This window comes from Triturus cristatus, chromosome 8, assembly GCF_964204655.1.
Source record: "Triturus cristatus chromosome 8, aTriCri1.1, whole genome shotgun sequence".
NCBI classification, from domain to species: Eukaryota; Metazoa; Chordata; class Amphibia; order Caudata; family Salamandridae; genus Triturus; species Triturus cristatus.
The window spans coordinates 1,598,787,904-1,598,805,592 of NC_140591.1; the positions used below are offsets into that span (position 1 = coordinate 1,598,787,904).

General features: G+C 42.8%; 1 protein-coding gene across 1 annotated transcript in view; it reads left to right on the forward strand.

Annotated features, from left to right (window-relative positions):
• The window catches only part of LOC146806288 (olfactory receptor 56A4-like), a 64,039-nt gene that overhangs the window by 13,457 nt on the left and 32,893 nt on the right, over window positions 1-17,689 (forward strand). Inside the window, exons 5-6 of the mRNA XM_085623934.1 lie at window positions 4,938-4,980; window positions 5,090-5,119. Coding sequence (XP_085480060.1) covers window positions 4,938-4,980; window positions 5,090-5,119 — 73 coding nt within the window. The remainder of the gene's footprint in view (window positions 1-4,937; window positions 4,981-5,089; window positions 5,120-17,689) is intronic.

A 17,689-nucleotide genomic window follows, 5' to 3' on the forward strand; every position in this document is an offset into this window, starting at 1 on the left:
TACCACAGTTAAGAGAGGGGCAGAGCGAGTCATGGATGCAACTAAACAACAAATGCACAGACTGGCTATGTAAACACAAAGGAGTAGGCCCCAACATCATGAGAGACATTCTAACCACTAGACGGGTGAGTTGGGTTGGGCCATCACCCAAGAATATAGAAGGGGACTGTATTGTCATCAACTTCAGAAATCCCTCTATAGTTAAATATATCCTTGGCAGTACTAACATGCGCTTCCCCCTTCCGAGTGACATAATTTCTTTGCAATTGGGCTATTTTTATAGACCGCATCATAGATTACCTAGCCCTTCTTTATCACCTCTTCCCCTACACAATAGATATAGTGCATTGTCTGACCTGGGTACTCTGGACTGACCATCAACTATCTCCTTTGACCCATTGGGTAGAAATCAATCTAATATACTTGACCCAGCAGGGGATCTATTCTTGGATCCAACTAAAACGACTGCTAATGCCCCTAAGGCGGTCAAGGACAGGTGTTATGTCTCCCCCTCGGTAACATCTATCAATAACTTGACAATCCTGAGCTGGAATATAGCAGGTTTAAATACTAAAGTAACAAATGGGGATTGGGTGGACTGGGTCTCCAAAATTGATATCCTGATGTTTCAGGAAACCTGGTGCACCACTCCTTTGTTTTTTGATGGATACTGTTGTTTTAACCAAACCGCACCAATTCCTGCGTTAGGTAGACCAAGTGGGGGACTATCCATATGGGTTAAAATAGGCGCAGATATTAAAATTGAACCATTGGCAACACACGACAGGAACTTCCAGGCTCTGCTCCACATCAGTAGCGTCAGAATATGTTTAATAAATTTTTATAACAATGATTTTAAAACACATCCCAATATGAATTTTATTAGGTTGTTTAATTTTATCGACGATATTTTAGAGGGACAAAAATTCGGGAAACTTGATGGGATATGTGTAGGAGGAGATTTTAACGCACACATTCACCGACAAACCCCTCCTTGCAAAAGAGGCAAAGAATTATCCAACCATCTGGCCACAAGGGACTTAATTAATGTTATGGAAAAGGCTAACACTATGGAAAATAAATGTCCCGTGGCCACTTATGTCGGACATGGGAGTGCATCGACAATTGATTATGTATTCGTGACCTCCGCACTTGTGGACCTTTTATTAGAGGCCAAAGTAGTTAGGTCTGTACACAGTGACCATCACCCGATTCTATCCACTCTGAAACTCCCCCTTAAGAGGGTGAACCGGATAGAAATAGGGGCAAAAAACCTAGTCGCATCGACAGACAAACTTAGGGTGGTTTGGAAGGGGATCGACAACAAGGGGGTGTTAGCCCGAGTCATCAAATCCGAACCAAGATTAGTACTCACCTGTTTATCTTTTGAACGCCCAGATCATGCGATTATTGAAGCATTTACGGAGCTGTGTAGGACCATAAAAAAGGAGATATCTAAGCCAGTTAAAATCAACTTTGATACTAACCCTAGATGGTTCGATAACTCCTGTTCTAGAGCAAACAGAGATTTGAGAGCCGCCCTAAAAGTCGATCCACCCAACCAAATATTGGTGAGGTCCCTGAGGATCAGTTATAAACGTACTCTAAGAAGACGATCTGAAGAGCTATTAAAAACTCATTGGGAATCACTCGTACGTACTGCAGCAACAAAGGATGCTGCTGGGTTTTGGAAAGAGGTTAAAAACCTGAAAACGTTTGGTTCCAATATTACCCCCACAAATTGCAGTATATCAGGGGATGTATGGGTGAAGCACTTCACTAACATTTATTTGTCATCGACTCCTCCCACTGAAAATCGTCAACCTTTTAAGCTTCCAAACATTTTAATAACAGAAGTGGAGGATGCAATTTCTCAGAGCGCAGGAAATAAGGCGCCTGGGTATCCATCGATTTAATAAAATCAGAGCCCGACCTATGGTCCCCATTACTGTGTAATGTTTTTAACAACTTGTCCATTACCTCATTGCCCGATACCTGGTCAAATAGTACAATCGTCCCTATCTTTAAAAAAGGCGATAGACTCGACCCTGGCTGTTATCGCCCAATATCACTGATTGACAATACATTGAAGATTTTGGGCAGGGTCATTTTTAATAAGATAAGCACTTGGGCCGAGGAAAACAAAATCTTACACCCTTGCCAGCTAGGCTTTAGAAATAACGTAGGGACGGTTGAGCAGTGCTTGAACCTAAACCTAGTTTTAGATAAATATATTAGAGCAAAAAAATCCCCACTTTATCTGGGTTTTATGGACCTAAGCTCTGCTTTCGACTTTGTCAACCGATCTCGCCTATGGACTGCTTTGCTGAGCTACGGTTTAGATGAATCTCTGGTCCAATTTCTGGCTTATCTACACAGAGATTTAAAGGCCCGTGTTCGCATCAATAATGATGGTGAGGTTTCGGACGAGATTTTAATTGGTAGGGGTGTAAGACAGGGTTGCGTCCTGGCTCCCCTACTTTTTATCTTATACATAAATGAATTAAGTTCATCAATAGATAAACTAACCACTGATGTCCCGCTCGTCAATGGCAATCCTTTACCCGTACTTCTTTATGCCGACGATGCGGTACTCATAGGCCGTACACCTAATGCACTTCGCACTTTAATTTCAGGCTTTGTTTCTTTTATGGCCGACCTGGACTTATGTACAAATTTTAAAAAATCTTATATAATGTCCTGTGGGCCAAAGAAACATAAAATTCGACATATAATGGCAGGGAATAATACCCTAGACAGCACTTGCACCTTCCCTTATTTGGGCCTGTTGTTCTCTGATTTTGGATCCTGGCAACCACATGTTGCCAGAGGGAGGAATAAACTGGGTAAAGCCATTAATTCTTTAATTACTTTACGCCAACCAAGGCACGCCGAGGTCACCTTATCTTTACTACAAATCTATAAAACCCAGTGCGTCCCTACAGGAACGTATGGCGCCGAGGTGTGGGGATACTCGAGCTGCACCAATCTTCAGGTAGAAGAAAATAAGTTCTGTAGGAAGGTACTGGGGGGAGTCTTCTCGGCTCCGTCATACGTATGCCACAGAGAATTGAACCTCCCCTACATAGAGGATTTTATAAAATCAAGACCCGCTCTATTCTGGTTAAAAATCTGGCGTAACCAAGCTGCCTCATTGACCCGCGATATAATCTCAGATTGTTTAAAATGTGAGCGGGCAAATCACATCCCTTGGCTTAAAGCGGTACAGGCGAGCTTAGAAAGCGTAGAAATGGGGCATCTTTTCTCAGCACCTGACACAATAAACTCATCACACAAGCTTATAGTGAAAAGGGCCTTATTCGACTTATACCGATTAAATAGAGAAAATATTGAATTTAGAAAGCCAGCCATCCTTGGCTACCTACACATACAAGAACACTGCACTAGGCCATCTACCAAACCCCAAGGTTATCTGTGTAAGGTATTGGGCAGATGGAATAGGAGCCTGTTGTTTAGATTTAGGGACGGGAGTGTGGTAAATTTACTTTGTTTCCCCCTGGGTTATTCCCATAACTTAAGAGACTTACCCTGTCCATGTAACCAAGGTGGCAAGCAAAGTTTGATGCATTTTACACTGTTTTGTGGTTTTTATAAAAAATATACTAAATATTTTCTCATCCCTTATTTTAAAGTCAATGCCCTGACAGACTTTAAAGAGGCCTTTAGAACTTTGCGGACACTAAGCAATGAGGATGTAATTTATAGAGTCAGTCATTTTCTCCAAACTGCTGTCCGCTCTCGTGCCTCAATGAATACGATTTGAATTATGCCCATTATTTTAGATTTTTGTATAACGGCTTGTATATTATCTGTATGTTGCATTCCTGTTCTTCAGGTGTACGACAATACGTGTTGAACATATATTTTAACTTTTTAATTATCCATTGGGATGATCTTTTTATAAATTTTAAAGATGTATTTATTGAGCTTCTGATGTGAACAAACTGGACCTGGCCTGTCAGCTTTTGAAGTATCCTTTGCACATTTACACTTTGACTCTGCACTTTTGTATGAGAATATATGAAATAATTTTTATGTACTTTTATGGATGTTTCTAACATATCCGAATAAAGATCATTTGATTGATTGATTGAAGTGGTGGGACCCTCCCTTCCAGTTGAATACGGTTGTCTTATCCTCTGTGCTAATTCTGCCGTCTCTTTCCTAGAATTCATGACCTCCTGCCTTAGACTTTGATTCTCTTCCTTAACTCCTACCAATTCCTTTTGTATCGCCTCTAGGACTGACCCTAAAGTCTGTAAATTTATTCCCTCAACCATTTTCTTTTCTGTTCGGGTGCAAGATTAATACGTGGGCACTTCACTCTGTCAAGGCTCACCTTCAGCTTCCCGCTGGTTGCCGTTGTCTTGCACAGGAACAGAAGCTGCTAGCTTCCCGACTCCCACTACTAATCACTCAGCCCCAAGATAAGTCTTTGGCTCTAACTGATCAGCAAGGGGGAAGGGGGAATTGGATAAAATAACAAACGAGAGAAGAGACTGGTTCTGGACCTTCTGGTTTTCCTATCTGGAATTCTTCTTCAGCTATCTCTCTGCTACTGAAGATTCCTGAGGTAACTAAGCACACAACATTACATTATTGTTCCTCCTCTACTCTATGCTGTCTCTTTTCTTCTTTTCTCTAATGGTATTTCCTACCTACCCAAGTATCCTGAACTCTGTGCCTCTCTTCTTGTTCAATTCTGCCTTTTTTCTTCTTTCTTGTCACTAATTATCTGTAAAACATATATTCTTTTATTATACCTATTTATCTTGTAGTCTTAATATCTTTTAACTCTCTCTTTTGACCTACCATCAATCTTTCTTCTCGTGGTTTCTCTTCTTTCCTTTTCTTGCTTCTAGCTATACTATTAACTGTTGACTTCTAGATGATTCTTTGTGCTTTAACTTCTCCAGTTGCTTCCTCTCCTATGGTTACTGCGAATTGTTTTTGGCTCAGGTAAGTCTTACTCCTTACTTTCTTAGTTGGCTGTTCTTATAGTCTTTAAAACCTTTTTTCCCTTATTAACCTCTTCAGTAAAATTGCATTATACTTCTTTTCCTTCCAGGACTCGGTATACTGTTCTCTGCTGTCCCTGGTAAGTCTTTACTTATTGCGTCACCCAACACTACTTATCATTTATGTGACCTTAGATTATCTATCAATAATTCACTTAGCATTCTTCCGTCTTCTCTTCAGGCGCTGTTGAAGTCGTATCTCGTTTCCTGGACCGACGAGGAAAACTCCGAACTCTACTCTCAGTAAGTTGCCTCTACGGACTCTGTGGCTTTTTCTGTTCTCTTCGGTAAGTATCGACACAACTCTCTTGCGTCACTCTGGAAAACTTCTTCGACTAAGTATTCTCTTCAGAACTGGGAACTCTCTCTAGCACGTCTTCTCTGAGGAAAAATCTTGGTGAAGTGCGCACTACCTCAGGTGCGCGCGCGTCACATCGTCTCCCTCTAGATCTGTTAGCAACTAGACCGCTGACCCCAGCGTCTGCGTGGCCATCTTGGAAATGCGGGCATGCCACAAACTCGACCATTGAAACCCATTCAAGACTGAAGCGCCCATAGAACTTAATTCCTTGCGCTTCATTTTGGAACTCACATTAGGGATCCTGACATAAGCAGGACAACTACCTGCACCATGAAAGGGAACACAGCCAAGAGCCACACCAGAACACCCACAGGTACCATAGAGTCAATGAGCATGATACAGGGATACCCATGAGGGCCAGAAGACTCATCTCAACAACTCCAGGACCGCCAATGACCCCCAAACCCACATCTTAGTAAGTGTGTCCCTGTGGTCATTGTCTTAGCATGATAGGCACGAGACCTGCAACATCACAGTGTGCTGTCACCTCAGCGTTGGTAGTGAGCCTGGATGTGTAGCTACGCACGCATCCTCCTGCATTCACAACTGGCGTGTGCTGGTCTGGGATTCACAGGTCAGTGCTGGTGTGTGCTTATCCGGCAAGGGGAATGGGGTGTCTCGGACATGTCCGTGTACAGGAAGTGCGGTAAGTGTGTCTCTGTGTTCTGGCGTGGCCTGCTACAAGAGCCGCAGCAGTTGATGTTGTAAACTGGCATGCACCACCTCCAAACGGCACTGTGATGTTGTAGTTGGAATGTAGCAGGACATGCGCAAATAGGCATTACAATGGTGTGCCGTACGAGTGCACGAGATACAACAGCGCACCGTACAAAAGTGTGGGGGCTCGTGGGAGGGAGGTGCAGCCGTTTGGCAACATAACACACAGTGAACTCGACCATGTGCCACATGCTGGGCATCTCATCCATGATGACCACGTTCGCAGACATCCCACAACACCAACGACTGGCCTTTGTACACATCCTGTATGAATGCAGCGTGGTTTTCACTTCTATGCTCGTTCAGTGGTGTGATGTTGGCGGGTTGTGTGACTTGTGCTGCTTGTTGGTGTGTTTCATTTTGGCCATTGTTAGTCTATATGTGTGTTGTACTTAATTGTGCATGTGTGCCATTCTGCCCATCTCCCCCCCTCCCCCCACTCCCTGCTTCTTCCTCTTCCTAGTGCTGTTGTGTCTATAATTTTGTTGCTGCACACATAAATACATGTAAAGAATAAATTAGAATACTTCCTTGATTCTTTTAGGTTTCAAAACTTCTCTATTGGTTTCTTTTTAATTTTCCATATAAACCGTTTTTTTAATATTCAACAACACATAAAAGTCAGAATTGCAACGTATTCTATCAACACACTTTCTAGAACACTCTACAACACGTTCAGGTTAAAAGTTCAAATTTTTTAAACAACTTAACGATATTTTTTTGTAACATTTTCTTGAATACTTAACGACACGTGCAGGTTAAAAGTTGACGATTGTTTTAAGTTCGAACAGTGCCTTCCAAATGCAAGTAGCAGGTGTGGTTGATCTGAGCAAATGTTATCGTTTGATATGTACTCCATGTTGAAACTGCTTTTTCTTCACCAATCACAAAGATGCTTTTCCACAAAACTAATGTGCACCCTACTTTTAAAAAAAAATGCTTTTCATGATATCTTCAGAGATAAGTTATAGATAGGAATTAGCATTTAAAAAACCTTTGAAATTCACTGAAAAAACCAAAGGTTTCAGGGGCGTTATAGTTAGGAATTGGCATTTAAAAAACCTTAGAAATTCACTGAAAAAACCATAGGTTTCAGGGGCGTTATAGTTAGCTGGACATTTCCCTCGTACAAAACCCTAGAAATTCCCCTGTTATAGTTAGTTCAGCTAACAATAATTAGCGCACCCGCAATGCACTGCTGATGACGTCACATATTACATCACTATATAACTATAACGCCCCTGTGACCTTTGGTTTTTTCAGTGAATATATATATATATATTACCTACTGGCAGTCGCCAGTAGGTAGTTATAGTTAGGACCTTTTTTCCATAGGAAATCCGCAGCATTCTATTTGGAATAACGTTGGTGCCGATTGACGAATCTTCGCGAAATTTTCCAAACTTTTGGCCAGCTCCGGTCCGCTCCTATCCTAAAAATTTCACGGTGATTCGTCAAGCGGGGGCCGAGAAAAAAGGGGGGTCCCAAAACACGTTTTCCCTATGCATTTTCCCATAGGACCTGTTGACACAGCTACAGCCCGAACTGCTGAACGGAATAACACCAAATTTGGCAAAGAGGTAGTCCTCAGTTCAGACTCATGCCTTTTGCTTAAATGGTGTAAATCCATTCAGTAGTTCCTGAGAAAATTAGAGTTAAAAAGATAGATATATCTGCGCAGAGACTAACCACACATCTCATTGTGAGGTCTGATTGGCTGTCAGTACTTCATCCAAGAAGTGTTGGCAGCCATCTTGGGACCAATATACATGATAGCACCTCATTAAAAAGCATTGCAGTTAATAGAAGGTTTTAAGACTTTAGTTACATTGTAAATCATTTGTTGATGATACCATACTCATTTTAGCAATTGTGGTGTGTTCTAAGGTGATTTTACCATGTGAAAAAGCCTTCTGCTGTGATATCATGAATCATGTTTGAGAGAAAACTATTTTCTCATGCTTTTCCCACAGAGGTTTGGAGGGTGATCTATAAGCTAAACTGAGAGCATATTTTCTGTAAATTCACATTATCTTTCTCAGTCATGTGAGAATGAAGTCTGACATTCTCAGTAAAACATGTACATCCAACAAGGGCAGAGACTGTCAGTTGATTCCTTTGTGTTCTACTGCAGCTTCCCAGAGTGTTCTACAGAACAACTAGAGCGCTAACAGTCCTACTTATGACAAACGTATGACACACCTGAAGCCATCTTCATTGGAATAAAGTGGTAACTCTTAAAACATTTAATTTAAAAAGGAACGAAATGAGGGGGTTCATTTTGCCATAGAAAGTATTATTAGTGCTGCAGAAAGAAAAATTAGGGCACATTTGGAGTGACTACTCAAATCCTCTTCTATTTCATTAAAAAATTCTGACATGCAGACTGAAACATGCACTTTCAATACCAGCAGCAGACTTCCCTGGTGAGCAGTAGCTTTACTACAGTGATCTAATAAGCAACTAGAGTGCTAACATTCTGAATTTATGGCAAATGTGTGACACATCTGAATGCCTTCTTGATGGAATCAAAGTAAAAAACTGAAAGTATTTCCTACTGAGGAGACTGTAGTAAATGAGGAAATTAGGAAACTTCATAACAAATAAGTCTCCCAAAATGGCCACCAGAGACAAAAGAGCCCAAATGTAGCCCAAATATCACCCAGATGTAGCCCAAGTATAGCCCAATGACAGAATGTCCCAGAGTGTTCTAACGAACAACTAGAGCGCTATCATTCTTACTTATGACAAAAGTATGGCACACCTGAAGCCATCTTGATTGGAATAAAGTGGTAACACTTAAAACATTTAATTTACAAAGGAACAAAATGAGGGGGTTCATTTTGCCATAGAAATTATGATTAGTGCTGCAGCAAGAACAATTAGGGCACATTTTGACTTCTCAAATCCTCTTCTATTTCATAAACAAATTCTGACATGCAGACTGAAACATGCACTTTGAATACCAGCAGCAGACTTCCCTGGTGAGCAGTAGCTTTACTATAGTGATCTAATGAGCAACTAGAGTGCTAACATTCAGAATTTATGGCAAATGTGTGACACATCTGAATGCCTTCTTGATGGAACCAAAGTAAAACACTTAAAGTATTTCCTACTGAGGAGACTGCAGTGAATGAGGAAATTAGGAAACTTCATAACAATTATATCTCCCAAGATGGTCACCAGAGACAAAAGAGCCCAAATGTAGCTTAAATATCACCCAGATGTAGCCCAAGTATAGCCCAATGACAGAATGTCCCAGAGTGTTCTAACGAACAACTAGAGCGCTAACAGTCTTACTTATGACAAAAGTATGGCACACCTGAAGCCATCTTGATTTGAATAAAGTGGTAACACTTAGAACATTTAATTTACAAAGGAACAAAATGAGGGGGTTCATTTTGCCATAGAAATTATGATTAGTGCTGCAGAAAGAAAAATTAGGGCACATTTTGACTTCTCAAATCCTCTTCTATTTCATAAAAAAATTCTGACATGCAGACTGAAACATGCACTTTGAATACCAGCAGCAGACTTCCCTGGTGAGCAGTAGCTTTACTACAGTGATGTAATGAGCAACTAGAGTGCTAACATTCAGAATTTATGGCAAATGTGTGACACATCTGAATGCCTTCTTGATGGAACGAAAATAAAAAACTGAAAGTATTTCCTACTGAGGAGACTGCAGTAAATGAGGAAATTAGGAAACTTCATAACAAATAAATCTCCCAAGATGGCCACCAGAGACAAAAGAGCCCAAATGTAGCCCAAATATCACCCAGATGTAGCCCAAGTATAGCCCAATGACAGAATGTCCCAGAGTGTTCTTAAGAACAATTAGAGCGCTTACTGTGTTACTTATGACAAAAGTATGGCACACCTGAAGCCATCTTGATTGGAATAAACTGGTAACACTTAAAACATTTAATTTAAAAAGGAACACAATGAGGGGGTTCATTTTGCCATAGAAATTATGATTAGTGCTGAAGAAAGAAAAATTAGGGCACATTTTGAGTGACTTCTCAAATCCTCTTCTATTTCATTAAAAAATTCTGATATGCAGACTGAAACATGCACTTTTAATACCAGCTGCAGTCTTCCGTGCTGAGCAGTAGCTTTACTACAATGATCTAATGAGCAACTAGAGTGCTAACATTCAGAATGTATGGCAAATGTGTGACATATCTGAATACCTTCTTGAGTAAACTGAAAGCATTTCCTACTGAGGAGACTGCAGTAAATGAGGAAATTAGGAAACTTCATAACAAATAAATCTCCCAAGATGGCCACCAGAGACAAAAGAGCCCAAATGCAGCACAAATGTCACCCAGATGTAGCCCACATGTAGCCCAATGACAGAAGTGTGCAAAACACTTATTTTGTGTGTATTTGCAGTTTTATATAGTGCGGACTTGTCAGGTATTGGAGTGCTTTACATGGGGAGATTAAGTGATTTGACCAGAACCACAGCATGTTGAGCTGAAGCAGAAACTCCAACCTGGTTCCCCAGTTGCAAAGTCTGCAGCTCTAGAAGTAACACCACATCCTCTCCCCTAGGTGCAACATTTAATCAAGTGGTCAACTGGATAAAAAAACATAAAGATTACAAATAATTTAAAAGTTCTTTGTCGCTATTTGAAAACTCAGAAAATATGTCCTCATTTTAGTTTTTTAGAGCACTAACCATAATTTTGATGCAAATAAGACCCTCTCATATATGTAATTACTAAAGGAAATGCTCTAGGTATTACAGTTTTGAGTGCATGAAGATGAAGTCAGGCGTTCCACACTTTTGTAATCAATATAGAAGGTTAGCAATCTAGTTGTTCATTGGGATACTGTTGAGAGGCAGAGGCCAGGGGCACGGACTCTGAAAATTGAAGGCAGGTAGGAGAGTGCAGAGGCAACAATTTGACCACACTGGGCAAGCAGGAAGGGCAGTGGCAGCACAACAGACTATGGAGGGCAGTGGAAAGGGGGGCAGGGGCAACAAACCAACAATACAGGACTGGCAAGAGAGGCTGTGGCAATATATTAGACCATTGTGGGCAGAAGGAAGAGGCAGTGGTAGTACAACCATACATGCCAACAGACCCGTTTCAGCCAGGAAACGTCCAATGTTTTTAAGCTCAAATAGGCTTTATTTGACCTGCCTCCTGTCTACAATCTCCACTTTTTCAATGTAACTCAAAGGGGAAAATCAATACCCCAGTTTATTTTCAAAATCTCCCTCTTACCAAGTTCAAAATGTTCGCAAGTATGGTACATTGGATCATGGTAGGCAGGAGGAATTGGGGTAGGGACATGGACTCGTATAACAGAGGAGAGGAGGGACATGGAGAGGTGCACCAAACTGACCCTACAGGGCAGGCATCAGGGTTTGCAGCAGCACACTACACCACACAGGGCATGCGGGACGGGAGTGCAGCATAACAATCCATAGAAAGCAATAGGGAGGGGACAGGACCATGCACATGGACAAGAGAGAACAGAGGGGAAGAGGCAATGGTAGCTAGCTGACCATAATGGACAGACAGGAGAGACAGCTGCAGCATAACAGACCATAAAGGGCAGGAGGGACGGATCTGGGGCATTACAATGGAACAGACAAGCCAGGAGGGAGGGAATAGGGGTCTGCACATGGAAACAGAGGGCAGGGGGCAAGGGGGCAGGGCAGGAGCAGCTAGATACCATGGATGTCAGGCAGGATGGGCACTAGAAACAAGACACACCATGGAGAGCAACAATGAGACTATGATGGCATACACACAGACCATGAAGGGAAGGTGGGAGGGGGGCAGCTAGCTGACCACACAGGGAAGGTGTGAGGGGCCATGGTAGCACAGAAGATCATGCATGGCAAGCGGGAGGGTTAGTGGCAGCACAGTGGATATGATGGACAAGAAGGAGGGTGCAGGGGCATGCACAAAGGACCATGGAGGATAGAAGGGAGGGTCAGGACCTGGGCACAGACAAGAGAGTTCAGGGGAAGGGGCCTCACAACAGACCGCGCGGGGCAGGCTGGAGGAGCAGTTGCAGCACAACAGACCAGAGAGGGCAGAAGTGTGTGGCAGTAAAATGGACCATGAAGGACAGGAGGAAGGGGATAGGGGCATGACATGTGGACAGGCAGGGTGGAGGTGGCAGGGACAAGTTACAGTCATCTGACAATGCTAGGCAGGTGGGAGGGGAGTGGCAGCTCAACAGAACACTCAGAGTAGATAGGAGTGGCAGGTCCATGGAACATGGTGGGCAAAAAGGATGGAGCAGGGGCATGCACAAAGACATCGGAGGGCAGGGGGAAGGAGAATAGGGGCACCAAGCTAAGCACAGAGGCTAAGCAGGAGGTCAATGATGGGCCATAGAATTGGGCAATGGAGGGCAGGAGGAATGGACTGGTACATCATGCGAAATAGAGGGCAGTGGCAGCACATCAGACCATGCATGGCAGGAGGGAGGAGGCTAGTCCATGGATTCAGACAACAGAGGACAGGGAGGAGATGGATGGGGCAGCAAGCTAACTCTTCAGAGAAGGTGGCTATTAGGAACTTTATTGTTTTTAAAATGTGTGTCTGTGCGAACTACTTAAAATATGAACAAGTATGCATCATAATCTCACTTTTATTCAGGAAGAAGAGGACGTTTGTGACTGTGACTCATGGCTCACTTGGCAGAAACACCCCCTGACCCTCCACCCCCATCGCAAAATGTAATGCCCGTGAAAAGGGTAGGTGGACGCAGTGTTATATAGAACATAGTCCTGAGAGCACAATTGAAAATGAAAACTAGATATAGTATATGGTATAAACTATGCACCAAAAAGTTTGATACAAGATGAACCGGGGCGTGAAATATAATATGCAATACATTGTGCGCAATGACAGATTCATTGGAGAGCGCAAGATAGCACAGGCACTAGCGCGTGCTATGCGCCTTGGAGTGTAATATGCACAGGGCAGTGTTGTGTAACCTAACTAGTCTCTAAAGTTGTAATATAAAATATGTGCTGGGGAGAGTAACGTTGCATATGCACTGTGACAAAGATATGGATCCCAGATTGTAATATGTATGGCATAGCGCTGTGCATTATAACATAGGCATCGAGGAAGGCACGTTAGATGAGGCAATATAACCCGTGCGAAGGCAAGTGTAGCATGACATAATCACGGGGTGGTGTTACAGTGCACATGGGCTAGAGAGTGTCATAGAATACGCACTAGCTGGTGGAATACAACACAGAGGTGTGTGGCACTCGGCGGGCACTGGTGGGTGTAACACAGCATTGGGCTCAGCCAGGAGCACGCTGTGACTCTCAAGTGAGGTTTGTCTCCTTTCCAGAGAGTAAAATAAAAAGTATTACACATCCGGCGGTGGATGTGTGTTTTATTAACCGTGAGGGGGATTCCTTGCATAGTTTGGTCGAATTTTTGTCGAATCCCCTTTAAATGGCTTAGTGTGCGTGTGGATTAAATGTGCCCGTGAATAGCTACACATGTTTGTATAAATAAACGACAAGGGTGTCTACTTGGAGAGTACTCACAGGCGGGGGCACCGGGATTAGGCACAGTAGGGCGTCAGACACGTCAGAGCTTCACTAGCGGTGTAAATACATTCCACGTTGTATGCATAGTCGCCTTTTAATGAATATCACGCAAATCGTCATGGTGATAGGTACATACGATTTGTCCAGCATGTCCTAGGTGTTTCTATAAATATATATTTTTTTTAAATAATAAAAAACAAATTCCGACCCCGGGGGATGGGGTCCCCGGGGCCATAAGTGGCCATGATTTGCCCCCCTCCTAAAGAATAAAAATAAAAAAGGCCATGACCCGAGGGTTGGGGTCCCCGGGGCCGATTAAGGACTTGGGAGCGCCAAATTAATTTTTTTCAACAAAAGAAATTAGGGTGCAGGCCCTGGGGGGGAACAGCCATTACAACGCGGTTATTACCACACTGTGCAGTTACATCGCATGCGTTACAACGCATGCGATGTTACAACGCTATGCCATTACAACGCAAGTCTGTACATCGACTTGCGTTAGATGGCATGCTAACATTACAAATAGTGTAGTTTACTATCCCAACACCTTCCCTACTGTTAAGTGGACTGGAGTTGGAATAGTAAATTACACTTTTTTAATGTCAGCACGCCATCTAGCGCAAGTCGATGTAAAGACTTGCGTTCTAATGGCATAGCGTTGTAACATCGCATGCGTTGTAACGCATGCGATGTAACTGCACGCGTGGTAAAAACCCGCGTTGTAATATCATACATCCGGCCCTGGGGGATGGGGTTCCCATGGCCAATAAATTAGAAAAAGAAGGGGGGCCACACAGCCCTCCTTCTTAAAAAAATAAAATAAATAAAAGACCGGCATCGCGCCGGAGGCCACGCCCCCTCCTTGCAGCACTCTGCAAACGCGGCCCCTGGCCAGTTGTAAGTTGGGGAATTCATTCCCCTTCAATACTGAGGGTCCCTGAGTGCCAACTAGCCCAACAGGTATCTCCAGTATGCGCCAGGGAGCTGCGTTGCAGACAGGTGTCGTGAAGCCACGCCCCTTTTTACACATCTATGCAACGCAGCTCTGTGGCGCTTACTAGACTAGAGGTACCTAGTGGGCTAGTTAGACCCTAGGGACCCTCAGGATTCAAGGGGACTTAATCTCCCAACTAAAAATGGCCATAGGGTGTGTTTACAGAGTGGTGAAGGGAGGGGACGGGGCCTGAGGTGACGTGTGAAAACAAGCCCTGTGGCGCGTTTTAAGTTGGGGAAATAATTCCCCTTCAATCCTGAGGGACCCTGGGGGCCAACTAGCCCTCGAGGTGCTTCCAGTAAGCGCCACTGCGCTGCATTGCAGAGAGGTGGTCTAGGCCGTGCCCCTTTTTACATCTCTCTGCAAAGCAGCTTTGTGGTGCTTACTGGAGGTATCTAGTGGTCTAGTTGGACCCTAGGGACTCTCAGGATTCAAGGGGACTTAATCTCCCAATTTAAAACGGCCACAGGGCGTGTTTACACCGTGGTGAAGGGAGGGGATGGGGCCTGAGGTGACGTGTGCAAACACGCCCTGTGGCGCGTTTTAAGAGGTAGTTTTAATCCCATGCCCTATTATATACTAGGGGCTTATAGAGGAGGTCATGCTAATCACAGGGGGACCCCAACGGATAGTGTTCCCTAGTGTATGTAGGTGTTTTCACTGTATTCTGAGTGTCTTTTAACATAGCACTGGCTCTAGGACTGGTTAGTCAGACTCAGTTACCACCAGTATCTGTCTGAAAAAGTTGAGTATAAAGGATGATTTTGCAACAAGGCTTCTTTCTGCTCTTCTGTTTGTTCTTTCTGCACGTTATCCTTCTTCCTGCACTTTTCTTCGTCTTTAAGGACTTCTGTTGCTTCTTTCTGCATTTCTTTTTTTTCTTTCTGTGCGTTTTTTCTTCTTTCTTCACATGTCCTATCTTTGTAGGCATAGTTAGAAATTAGCATTTAAAAAACCTTTGAAATTCACAGAAAAAACCATAGGTTTCAGGCACGATATAGTTAGGAATTAGCATTTAAAAAACCTTAGAGATTCACTGAAAAAAACATAGTTCCAGGGGCGTTATAGTTAGCTGGACTTTTTACTCGTACAAAACCATTGAAATTCCCCTGTTATAGTTAGTTCAGCTAACTATAACTCACGTGCCCACAATGCACTGCTGATGACGTCACATATTACATCACTCATGACATGGTCAGTGACATCACTCATGACATCACTGATGACATCTCAAATGACATCACTGATGAATGGGGGAATTTCAATGGTTTTGTACGAGTGAAAAGTCCAGCTAACTATAACGCACCTGAAACCTATGGTTTTTCTGTGAATATATATATATATATATATATACATCGGTTTGGTCCAACCGAAGAGCGACGCACCACCACAAGAGCGCCATCATTGCCCGCCTTGGACCTCTTCTGTAGCTCGTGAAAACGTCATAAGGCAATGCGGTGCCGCCGAAGACTATCTCCGGTATTGGATCCCTTACTAGCCTTGAAAATGGGTTTGTTGAGGGGGTAGCGAACTACTGTTTAGGAATAATAAAGTCAAATTGAAAAGAAAAGTCTGTGTAACAGCAAAGAAAAAAACACCGCCCACTGGAGGGTAAGAGTTACGCACCGCAAGCCGAACCACATGTCCCAGAATGCACTTATAAAAGGATCCACTGGAGGATGTGAAAGCAAAATGGACATTAACGTGGGAGCAGCAGCGGTGTGTATGGTGTTGGCTGCCTTTGAAAAAGTTCTAAGCAGAACGAAACGCGTCAGGATTGCCATGCTGATACACAAATGAAATAAATATCAATCAACAAGTAACGCTACGAGTGCGGCTCACCTTTCTCCTTCGTGAGGAAATATGCAAATATATATATATATATATATATTCACTGAAAACACCATAGGTTTTACAGACGTTATAGTTAGGAATTAGCATTTAAAAAACCTTAGAAATTCACTGAAAAAAACATAGGTTCCTGGACGTGATAGTTAGTTGGACATTTGACTCATATAAAACCAGAGAAATTTGCCCGTTATAGTTAGTTGAGCTAACTATAAATCGCGCGCTCGCAATGCACTGGTGATGACGTCACATATTACATCACTCATGACATGGTCAGTGACATCACTGATGACATCACTGATGACATCTCAAATGACATCACTCATGACATGATCCACCTGATAATGTGATGCACATACTGATGGCCTAATATAAACTTTGATACACGCACTCTAAAATACAGACTACTATTTTTGAAAACATACACACAACAATGCCCGATACTACATACCACCCACTATTTCCTAGGTCTACACTCACATCCACTCACTTATACATGCAGTTACTCATCAATACAGTACTATAATGTGTACTCATACACCTATACATACAGTCACAGTCCGCCACTCATCCATAGAGTTACTCACACACATAGTCAGTCATGCAAAGAATCAATCACATACCCATTTACTCATGTATACAGTTATACACACCAACTGCGTTATTTATACACACACCACATCACTTATTTATGCAGATACTAACACATACTTACTGTCTTATACAATCACTGATACAAGCAGACACTCTTTTATACACCCACTCCTCAAATAACTAACTCTCACGTATAGTCATTTATATACTCCAACACTCGCATATTCTGCCTTAAAACATATGTAGTTACTCACACATATACCAGTGAGACATTCATTCACTCACCAATACACCCATACACACACTAACACACCCATACCGCCCTTACCAGATGTATTTTTGAATCCATACAACCAGTGAATCACCCGCTCAGCCATGTATGTCCAGAGTTACAAAGCCCCCTACCCACCCACAGAGACACTCAGGCACTCATACAGATACTCAGACAACAAACCAATAACCCATATAGACACTCATGTAGCTACTCACCAACCCATGCAGTTGCTTATACACCAGCTAAGACACTAATACAGACTTTCACACAGTTTAGTCACTAACCCATAAATTCAGTAACACATGTTCAATCACTCACT